This window comes from Atractosteus spatula, chromosome 6 (genome assembly GCF_055471065.1).
Source record: "Atractosteus spatula isolate fAtrSpa1 chromosome 6, fAtrSpa1.hap1, whole genome shotgun sequence".
In the NCBI taxonomy this organism is placed as follows: domain Eukaryota; kingdom Metazoa; phylum Chordata; class Actinopteri; order Semionotiformes; family Lepisosteidae; genus Atractosteus; species Atractosteus spatula.
This window is the reverse complement of record NC_142711.1, coordinates 6,545,695-6,557,295: the sequence shown is the minus strand read 5'-3', so window position 1 is coordinate 6,557,295 and position 11,601 is coordinate 6,545,695. Positions and strand designations below refer to the sequence as shown.

At 38.7% G+C, this 11,601-nt stretch overlaps 1 protein-coding gene across 1 annotated transcript in view; it reads left to right on the top strand.

The window, feature by feature from the left end:
- Positions 1–6,413: 6,413 nt before the first annotated feature.
- The window catches only part of LOC148831735 (uncharacterized), a 109,759-nt gene continuing 104,571 nt past the window's right edge, over positions 6,414–11,601 (top strand). Inside the window, exons 1-2 of the mRNA XM_088919056.1 lie at positions 6,414–6,619; positions 6,716–6,811. Of these exons, the coding sequence (XP_088775182.1) occupies positions 6,414–6,619; positions 6,716–6,811 (302 nt within the window). The remainder of the gene's footprint in view (positions 6,620–6,715; positions 6,812–11,601) is intronic.

Genomic DNA, 11,601 nt, shown 5'->3' with positions numbered 1-11,601 from the left:
ACTTTACTTTACTTTACTTTACACAGTTTTGTTTTAACTGTGTGGAGTGGCTTGTGCATATAACAAATATTATTTGCTGCTTCAAAGTGTCAGGATTGAAAGTTTAATGTGACAAAATAAAAAAAAACTGTGCAGGGGTCTGAATATTTTTGCAAAGCACAGTGTATCACGAGGCGTAAAATTGGAAAATGCTTTGAAATTGCACTCTACATTTGTTGCAGTCTACGTTTTGATTATTCTTTGGGTCTTAATGTTAATCTTTTCCTGAATTGCATTAGAAAGTATTATTGTTGTCGTTATAAGGAAAGGGGAGAATTGTTTCAGATTGTCTGGCTTTGTACATCTTGTATGTTAATGCATTTTACATTTACTTGTGTTACAAATATCGGATACTGGGATAAAACAGGCACCAAAATTGCATTTAGTTTTATGACAAAATAAAAATAAACGTGACTCAACCTCTTACTGGATACCCTTCATTTTCTAGATTTCTTTTATTTTAAAAAGAATAAGCTGAGTTTTTCAGGCCTATTGAAACAAAGTTTTAAGTGATACAGATTTTCAGGCTTGCAAGGACAGCAGCCATCAATTGCATATTACCACTGATCACCTCTCAGCCTTTTTCAGGTTGATTGGAGCCTGATAGGCACTGAACACCCATTGCTTCATTCTGTGAAGCAGCTCTTACTTTGACAGCTCTGCCTGCCATATTCTTACTGCTTTAAATAGAGAGTTGTGGGTGTGTTGTGTGACACCACTACTTTTATAATGAACAAAAGATATGTGTCCCTGAGTTTGAACTAAAAAAGTTTGGCCTACTTTTCCAACAATATGTGTAAAAATCATTTTTTGTTCTAAAGTTCTTATTTGAAAATGTTTGCAGTTAGTGATGGCTATGGAACAGCCTACTCACATCGGGGGGAAAAAAGGAGCTAGTTGGTTATCTCATTTTAAATAAAGCAACATGATATAAAAACTCATGTGAGCAATCTGCTCTGTTCCCAGCTTTTAACAAGTTGATATATTGACATTCACAAAGAGCACACATTGCAAGCATGCTTTGAAATCCATTTATTTATGCATTTACTTTATCACTGCTTGATCTACAGTAGCTCATCAATGATCAAGCTTCATGCACAGAATTGATTACAAGGTAACAAACAATGCAATTTATCAAAAGATGCAGCTGCATATTGGTTGCTTTTTCTGGTGGTGCACACTATCAATGGACTCTTTTTTATGTATGTACATTAAGTAAATGCTGGCACTGATGGATAATGCAAAGCTGTTTAAGACTGCAAAAGTGGTCTATGGTCAACAGAAACTGGTGATGGAACCAGAAACTGCATGTGACAGATGAGTGTATTGATTTATAGGTGGAATTTAATTTATTCTTAAAGCATTTGACATAATCTGGATAACATATCTGAGTGCTGACTGTAGCAGGGAGATCATAGTTTTAATCTCGAATATAATGATCAGCGCTTCTATTAAATGTCTGGTTTACTATAGTTCTGAATTCCAATGCATTTAATTCCTGGAAAACTATGCCAGCTGTACACTAAGGGGGTTATGGCATGGAAATGGCTATTTGGCAGAGATATTTCTACAATACCAGTTTCACACAGAGTCTGTTCCTGAGACCTCTGCCAAAAAAGAGCCAAGACACTGGCTTTCCTCTTCACTGTTTCAAGATCAAAGGAACAGAGAAATTTCTTATCATAAAGCTCAGGTTGACAGATCCAGTAATGGAGATCGGCTGTATTTCTAATGTTTCAGAAGATTCCTGTTGACAATATTGTTTGGCTTTGAAAGGCACACAGGCAGTGTGATTGCAGAATTATCAAAAGCTTGTTACAAATGAGCAAAACAAACAAACATGCATTCAGCCGAATCCCCTGGTAAACAAAAAATTAATAGGCATATTGAGACTCATTTTTTAGAGACGGATTGAAATTGGAAAAATCTTCAGTAATTACATATTTGCAAGTTACATAAAGTTCTGAGTAGATGAATAAGTACACCTAGACAATGCACTTAAATAACACCTAGATGAATGCATCAGCTGTGGATATACATGTACAGTAAGAAGCGCTTTTAGATCAGGGCAGCCAAAATCAAATACAAATGTGGAAACATAAGAAAGGAAGTCCTACAGGTGTGGGATATAGAATGTGTTCTGGAGAATGCAGATGCATCTAAAGTTCTAGTTAAATGAATTAGTTGCTACTAAGTAAATTGATTACTTCGGACGTGGTAAATGACTTCTTTATTCCCAACTGACTGATTGTTAATTGACTAATTATCCCCACACTGTTTGGAAGCAGAACATCATCTTTTCATCATCACTGCTTGATCTGTACCTGTTTTTTTTTAAATGGTGCATACCTGCCAGTGCTGTGTTTCACTATCTATGTAGGATTTTTTATTCTGTGGGTGTGTGAGTACAGAAGTAAAGCTCTTATATAAAATGGTGTGCAAGACAGCGAAAACAAAAATCAGTGAAAAAGTTGGCAGACCATTAGGTGGTGCTCTTCCCTCTTGATCAGAATTTCCAAACCAATACCCCTGTATAGTGACAGAGAACAGTATGTTGTAAGAACTGTTGCCCTTTGTCATTAAGCCGAGTCATTAAGCCGAGATATTAACTACTTGGTCATTACTGATTCCATGACACTGTTTGTAAAAGGAGGTGTGTCCAGGTTAAATTTCAAATCAGTGTTGTTAAATCTGACCTTCACAAACTCCCTGATGAAATCTAGTGAAGCAGATTCTTTCTCCTCTCTGTGATCTGCTGGTGCAGAGTGGCTGCTGTGTGTCACCATGGTGAGGCTGCATGTCTGAGGAGGATGAGCAAGGTGCTCTGTGAAGTACTTTTAGATCCTTTGTCGTGAAAGGCTCTATGCAATCCCACAAAACAAAGATTGAAAACTAGTATAGTATAAGGCATGCATCCCAGATACATACAATACAACTTGTATTGCTTCCAGTAGACTCCCTTGTTAAACACTTCTGATGAAAGAAAGAAGGATAATTTATTTACCTGTGCCATGTCTTTTCTGTAAAATGGTAGTGAACTTGCTACAGATAATACAATTTTCCTAATAATAATGTAGTGAATTTGTTTAATTATAAGCAAACACTGAACATAGCAAACATCTGTCACACCTGCTCCCATAGGAGTGCTTGACAACACACCAGAAACACCACTGCAGCTGGAAGAGTCTCTTCTCAATCTGCCAATACGGCAGTTGCCGTGACAATGCGGTCTGGAAGAGTTGATACCACCTGTGTACAACTCATCTCTTTTCTCTACCAGTAGGATATTTGATACCAACCTCGACACCACTTCTCAGCTCAGTCTTAGGATTTCATGTCTAGTGTTGGAGTTGTTTCCCCTGGCTACATTTTGCACTTGTGCTTTATACTTTTCACTACATCTTTGAATTATTCCTGTTTTTGTCCGTCTCTCTGGTGTTTTGACTCACTTCCCAGCTACAAACTTGTTTCCTGTGATTACACTTGTCACTTTCCTATTCCTGATGTTGCTCTGTGTATTAACGAGTTTGGACTTTGCTTTGCTCTCGATTATGGCTTTGAACTGTGTCTCTCTGTCTGCCTGTGATGCTGATCTGCCTGTCTGCTTTCATCAGCCTGCTCGCCTGTCTTTCCTGCATTTGTGTTCACCTCACTGCCTCAGACTGCTGCTCTCAGTCAGGTAAGAGAAGTGACATTACAACATCAAGGTTCTTTTGATGCTCAGTATTTGCAGTGTAGGGATGCAAGAAGTTACAGCACAGTCCAGTGAAGGTTTGAGATTAATTTAATTGTAATGAAAAGGGCCACTTCTGGAGAACACTGAAGGAGACACACATGAGGTATGTTTTCCACAGTGCCTCGAATTGCAACAGGTTTTTATAGTCTGAGACCAGCCATGTTATTACCATGAATAGGGGTTTAAGAGTCCACATTCTACTTTATGGCCCACTGGCTATTCTTGAAGATATTGTCCCACCTTTCAGCTATTTCTGTGGTGTCTTGTACAACAGCAGGTATCCATTCTAAAATTCTCTAAAGCCAGGTCAGGAGACCAGGTCAATGACCCCAGGCCAGAGCCAGATATCTACAGCAGCATACAATATATACAGTACATGCATGCGTACAGTATATTTACAAACAAATCATTAGCCTTGAATACTGTTATGATGGGAAGCCAGCCTCTTGGCATAGTAGAGTTCACTGCTTTCAGAGAAGGAGACATATGAGTCGGAGCTGGGTGGTTTCTATGACATTGAGCACACGTCTCTATACTGTACATGTTTCTAGTGGAGTGTTGCATTGTTGTGCAAAGGAGCAGAACCTTGAGGCTTCACTTATACAGAATTTCTTATATGTGTGAAGAAGGCTCCACAACTGAAGCACCATGTTTTTTGTTTTTTCTTTTTACTTTTTCAGTTTTCTGATTTAAACAGGATATAGGACTCCATAATTCATCTACTGGTCTCCGCAACATACAGTATTCTCATTGTGTTAGATACAGTACTGTATCAGGAAATATTTCATGTTTGTTCTTTTTTAACCTGAGCCCAGTTAAAACTTTCACATGCATTTACCACAAATCACCATATTCACCACAAATCAGTTAATGCCACAATCTTCCTTTTTTAAAACTGGCCTACCATATTGTTAATGAACTAAGTTTCTATACTTAATGCGTGTACTTTATTTTATTTTAGAATTAAATCAACCACATCGGTAACAAGTTACATTATTTAGCTATTTACTTTTCTAATGACCATGTTTTCTCAACTTGGTAATTGCAGTAACTGAATGACATATGTTTTTATCTCTAAACTGAAAGATTTGTGGATCATGCAAATAAAACCAAAAATATATATACCTTAGGATAACTGGAATTAAATTTGCTCTTTTTTAAATTAACTAGCAATTTGTCAACCTTTTTCCTGTAGATACCTATAAAATTAACTCATCTGATTTGAGATTTATGAGCATTCTGTTGTTACCCTATTGCTTTTTTCCATTGCAATGCATTGTTATTCCAGGATACCATGGTATTTTCTGCACTGTACAGCATTCCCTCAGAATTCCCCTGCTGAACTGACAAGACTGAGTGACACGTAGTGGGGTTTGTAGGTGGAGAAATGTCAGTGTTTGCAGACAAGCCTTGAAGGCTATCATTCTACACCTAAAAGACCTCTGTCAGCCTGGAAGTAATCAAAGTTTTGTTGAGGCAAGAGGCTTGCTCCTGCAAGTACAAAATATAGATTTAATTTACTGTCTCATAGTTTTTGGCCATCTGCCATCAATATTAATCCAAGTCTCTCACAAGCATCCATTAATTATCAGAAAGTGGCTTATTCTTGGTGATCCAGAGCCTACCCAGAGCATATCCAGGAGTCACAGGGTCCAAGGCATAACTACACCCGAGACATATTGCCAGTCACAGGACACACACAGTACAACTATAATTTAGAGATGCAAACTAAGCTGAAAAGAATCCAAGAATGTTATCACTATTGCACCCTGATGCCCAGCCGGATATCACCTGATATAACTTTGCATGCATTGTGACGTGTGCAACACCTTAAGCATCAAGAGTAAATGCTGCACGAAAAGCTCAACTCTGTCTCAACTAAGCAGAATAGCTTGGGAGGTGGGAAGAATCGTAACCCCCACACTTTACCTTTTCAGAGATGCATTGTGTTAAGTAGTTTATTCATTCTTTCCCCTGGATAACCTGAACATTTAAACTGAGAGACGAATGAACACTGATCCCGCAAAAAAAAGTAGGAAAAAAAGTAAAGCTAGGGAAACAATTGATTCCTATTTATTTTTCATTTTTTGAATTGTGTTTGCAAGCAGAACATTTGTAATTAGTAAACTGTCACAACTAACAATGTGCTGGTTTAACTTCAGAAACTGTGCACAATTAATGTTAAATTTAATGATGATAGTGACATTATTTTAACAGGGATGACTTGTGCAATTTACACATAAAATAAAAGCCCAATTTACAACTTTAATTTGTCAAATTTAAGAAATTTCTTAATGGCATTGAGAGGGCCTTAGCTGCATCTTGCTTTTCTACTGAAATTGGTGTGTGTGTATCTAAACACTGTGTGTGAATAACTGTACTGTACAACACTAAATGGGACTTTCAGAAAGGGTCACCCTCACTTCATGTGTTCTAAGCTTGGATAAGCAGAGATTAAGCTGCAGCTGTGGTATTTCTGGGATAAGAATAATGTCTCTAGCCTCAGCCTTCGATCCCAGTTAATCTGACATGTACTCATTCACTCATTACTCATTTGGTGAGAACAGGAGTGGAATGAATAGGGCAAGCTTTGGTAGGAGGACACAGTAAAATATGATATTTCTTGGTAGTTTTTGTTATGGGTGTGGCATTACGCGGGGGCGTGCCCAGTGTGGAGGCGAAGCTCTGGAGGAAGGGCGACGCCTCGCCTTTGTGGTCCCAGAAGTCCCGGCTTCTAGACGATGAGCCACAGCTGGGCGGGTCCTATAAAGGCGCACTGGACACGCCCGGAAAGGGGGAGTTGTTTACACCGATCGTCCCGGAGGGGGATCGCACCCGTATAAAGTGGTCATTTTCTTTTTGCCTCTCCCATCATGTACAGTATTTTCACTGGGGCAGGCACACTAAGTTTTTGTTTTGTTTTTGGCCTTATGCGCCCAGCTGTACCAGACTGGACCCTGCTAACTGGCCAGTCCAGTCTGGTCGCCGCTGTGCTAGCGGTTCTTCTTTTTCCCAGGCTGGACCCTGTGAAATAGGGTAAGCCCAGCCTGGAGGTTGTGACGCACAGTTGTACACCTTTCTTCTTGCCTTTCTGTTTCATTCTTCACCCCTTTTTGTGTTATTCTCGGTCCCTGCTAGCCTCACACCTCAGTGAGGGGCGTTGACTTGTTACCGGTGCTCGCCGCGGCTCCGCTCACTCCCACACTGTTACATGGGTCTTTGCCCACTTCACTAAGTGTGGAGCCTATCCTGTACACTCTCTGAGTGTACTGTAATTAGTCAAATTAGACCAGAAGTAAAAGCATCACTTGGTGTCTGCATGAACACAGTGGATGGTGAGATCAGTTTTACTCGGTCCCGACAAAGATTATTTCCAGCTGCTGCCTTTGATGGCGTATTCCAGCTATGTCAATTTTACAATTGAAGAAGGAGCAGCTCTTCCTGCCTATTCAGCAAAAGTACCATACATACTGTAAGATACCCAAGCAGAAATGCAGCATCTTATATCCATTTTTCTGGGGGATGGCTGTAGAAATTATATCACGATACTAACATAGGGATGCCTCCTTCTGTATAAAATGATCAAGATCTTTTCTCAAGCACTAATGACACCTCAGAATTCCATGCGTTTGAGGATGTTTATTGAGTAATGAGGACTAGTGAGGTTTGACTTTACCCAGTTTGCTAAGGTCCGGCCCCCTGACCACAGGTTAAGGAAGCTGGGATCCTCCCTGCAGAGTAAAGAGTGAACAGGAGGCATAAGTTAATAACAATATCTTTAATTTTTACATAAATAATAAACATGTAATTAATGGACTTGAAATTCTAAATCTAGACAACAACACTGTTGATTTACGGATTTTGCCCATCACTTGGTTCTTTATTATTTTCTAATAATAAAGGAATTTTGTATAAGAACCCCATAAAACCCCTGTTAAATTTAAAAACCAATGCTGCTTATCAAATGTTTTCACATTTTATGGAGTGTATACTTTTCTCCAACTTCTGCCTCCTGTGTTTAAACAAAACCTGTGTGCTTAACCATGAGAGAGTGTTTTTGTAAAGAACTGTGCCCCAGACAGAAGGTAGGTGATATTGTTTTATCACAGCACAGTGTAGGTTTTTTTTCTTTTGGCATGAGCAGACATATGGGGTAGGGAGATGTGATAATGTTGAAGAAGATGTCATAAACAATGTAACATTGTAAAAAAAATTAAAACACCCCCATCTGAATAAGTGATATTCGCGGCATCTCTCAGATTGGCAAACATTTTCTTCATAAACTGAATCATTGCAATGAGACGTGTATCACTTGAGCCGGTGAAGATACATTTATTTCAAGCACCCACAGTGTGTGTTTGCTTTATTAGTACAGTATGTACTGTACAATGTGTAGCAGAGTTACCAGCTCTAATAGAATAGTCCTAGTGAATATCCAATACAGTAAGTATAATTTATCCAGGAAAATGATGGAATTATACTCTTTAGAAAGAGAATTTTTATCCTTGTTTCAAAACTGCTACAGCACAGCTAATACCTGTAAGAGTTTGCATTTTGACTCTTGACCAGAGCATATTACTATCTTGTCTTTGAACGCACGTCAGTCTCTCAGGTTTTGATCTTGAAGGGCCTCAGTCCTCCTTCAGTTCCTATCTACATGATGTTGCTATTGGTGATTGCTTATCTGCAATTTGTGAGGTAGCCTCAGGAGCCCTCAGTGTTTAAATTGAGTTCCTGTTTTTTTTATTAACCATTTATATGTTGACAATAGTGTGCTCACATTTTTGTCATTTCACTTTAGTTTGTTTTCCAAATTGGTGATTCATATTTCAGTGAAAGAACTTCGACCCAGGGAGTCTTCAAGTGTGGCTGCGCATATGGCAACTTGCATTCATTTTAAACCTCCTTAAAAGTACTGCTACACTCCCTGATTTAGTGTGAAGAAGAAACAAAATGAACATGACCGTTAATCCAGATCTGTTATCAGCTAGATCCAGTTTTAAAATCTGCTGTCTTTCGTTTCAAGACACAGTACTCCAGGAGTGGACTAACATATAAGATCACTTTATTGGCCATATACAATTTTTTTGTATAAGGAATTTGTCTTTTTTCGCATACCCCAACTTGCTCTCCATGAGACACACAGACAGGGAGAGAAGCTTAGGGTCACAGCGCAGGGTCAGCCATATTATACGGCACCCCTGGAGCCGTTGGGGTTAAGGACCTTGCTCAGGGGCCCAACGGAGTAGGATTCCTCTACCAGCCACGGGATACAAACTGGCAACCTTCCAGCCACAGGCGCAGATCCTTAGCCATAGAGCCACCGAACCACCCTGTGGCACTCTACAGTTTCACTACTGAATGTTATGCACTTTGTACTGTAGCTTCCTAAATACCTTTGTAATTTCTAATGGCTTTGTAATAAGATTGCATGCAAGCCAATTTTTCATTTCCGGTTTTGATCAAAACAAAGTATGAATTCCAACTTGCTTCAGAATACACCATTGAAGTTACTCTGGAACTACAGCAAATGTGACTACATACACATACAGTGGATGGACAAAATAATGGAAACATCTAACAAAAAAGGATACAGATTTTGAAGTAACTAAGTTGCAATTAAAAATGTGCAAGTGCAATAATGGTTCATTTTCGGAATATAGATATCTGTTTCTGTAAGATCCCTCTGTCAGAAAGTGAATTTCAAGCAAGGAGGACAATCATTAAGGAGTAGAAAGTATATCTTATCACCCAAATGCTGCCTATATCAGGCCATCCCTCCCAGCTGGGCAGTCGGGCAAGTGAATGATGCCACCATGAGGCCAAGAACAATTTTGAAACTAAAGACCTAAAAGTGGAATGAAACATCATCTTACAGCAAGACAATAACCCAAAGGCCAAAACAACGCTGGGTTGGCTCAAAAAGAAGAACATGAATGTCCTTGAACTGCCCAGACAAAGTCCTGATTTTACAGAAAATCTGTGGCAAGAAAAGTTGCTGTCTACCAATGATTTCTAACCAACTTGACAGATCTTGAGCACGTTTTCAAAGAAGAATGTGCGAAATGTACACCAAGCCGATGTGCACTATTTGATAAAGATTAATCCTAAAAGACACACAGCTGTAATTACTGTAATTTTAATCCAGCAATGTTATGATTTAATTGTATAAGGCACTAACAAGACCTCCTTTAGAATATTGTGTACAATTTTGATCTCCACTAAACAAAATATATTGCTGTATTGTTCCAGAGAAGAGCAACCAGAAGGATTCATCGAATGAAATGTCCTACACTGACATTCTGAAAGAGAAGTCAAAATCAAAGACAAATAGACACTGTGTCTACTCTTTGAAATAATTCTGAACTTATTTGTCCTTGATTGTTATCTATCACATAAAAAAGGAATGTGACATTAGAGAGCTTAGAGTCTTCTTCCTTGAGTTCTTCTGTTGTCAGAAGTATTAGCCTCACAAAGCTCCCACAGTCTTACATGTAGAACTGGGTGTACTGTGAAGTTGGGCTGAAATCTTTTGATAAGAGTATTTTGATATTTTGAAATATATTTCGATAGACATGATTGTGTGAGATCATCAGGAGGGATCGTTTTCACTACATAATTAAAATTCAATAATAATACAAAAGTCTTGAGATTGTGTAGTACTTTTAGATTGGTTGGCCCATGTCATATGTTAATATCATAATACTTTAGGTAACATTTTAACACAAAAAGTGGATCATTTATACTGTTTAATTCCATCTTTTTTTCTTTTTTTCGCTCATTGATTCCATACTGTAAGGAAATGCAAAAATGTACATATTCCAAGACATCTTAAGGATATCCAGTAATCAATCACAAAACCAAGAAATATTCTAACACCAAAAATGAGATGACACTCTCTAGCCATGTGAATTAATGAGATGTATGAGATGTACTGTATGTATGATTCAAATAAATTAGTAAAGTACTTTTTTAAGCCACGAGACATATCTCTAAATGTCTTATTACTATTCAGAAAGATTTTTATGCTATCTCTGGTTTGATCAAGTGATAGGTCTTTCTTGTTATGAGATTAAGGAAACCTCAGTTCAATAGTATGAATAAGAGGCAGTCATGCGGCTTTTCCTGTTATTTCCAGATTGAGGACTGGCCACCCTTCAAAGTTCCTACAGTATTTCATATCAGGTCCCCATCATGGCCTTCCTTCTCTGTTCAAGATTGAAGAAACTGGACTTTTTTAGTCTTAAACAGAGAAGCCTTTGAGGGGAGCTGGCCCAAGTATTCAAAATTCCCAATGACACAGACAAAGGTATCCCAGTGGACTTATTCAGAATCAACTAATGGACACAAAACCATCGGAGTAATGGATGTAGTGAAATACCAGGGGACAGCTTCTTCACATAAGCAGAAACCTAGTTTACAGAAGCTTAACTTTTTGGTGGGTTTCAAACACTATAGAAGCTGCAAAGAAAATATAAAAAAGACCCAGATGCTTTATGACAGCACACTTGGCCAATTAAATTTAAATTAGAAAAGTACAGTGTGGGTGGCATGGTGGAGCAGTGGTTAGCACTGCTGCATCGCAGCCCTGGTGCACTGGGTTCAATTCCTAAGGTGCTATCTGCATGGATTTTGTACGTTCTCCTCGTGTTTGTATGGGTTTCCTTCAAATGCACCAATTTCATCCCACAGTTCAAGGTTAATCTGTACCAATACAGTAGGTCAAATGGCTTCTGGGAGAACTGTTATTGTGTGCGTGTCTGTGTCCGCCCTGTTATGGACTGATGGACTGATGGACCAAGCAGGATGTATACTGCCTTGTACCC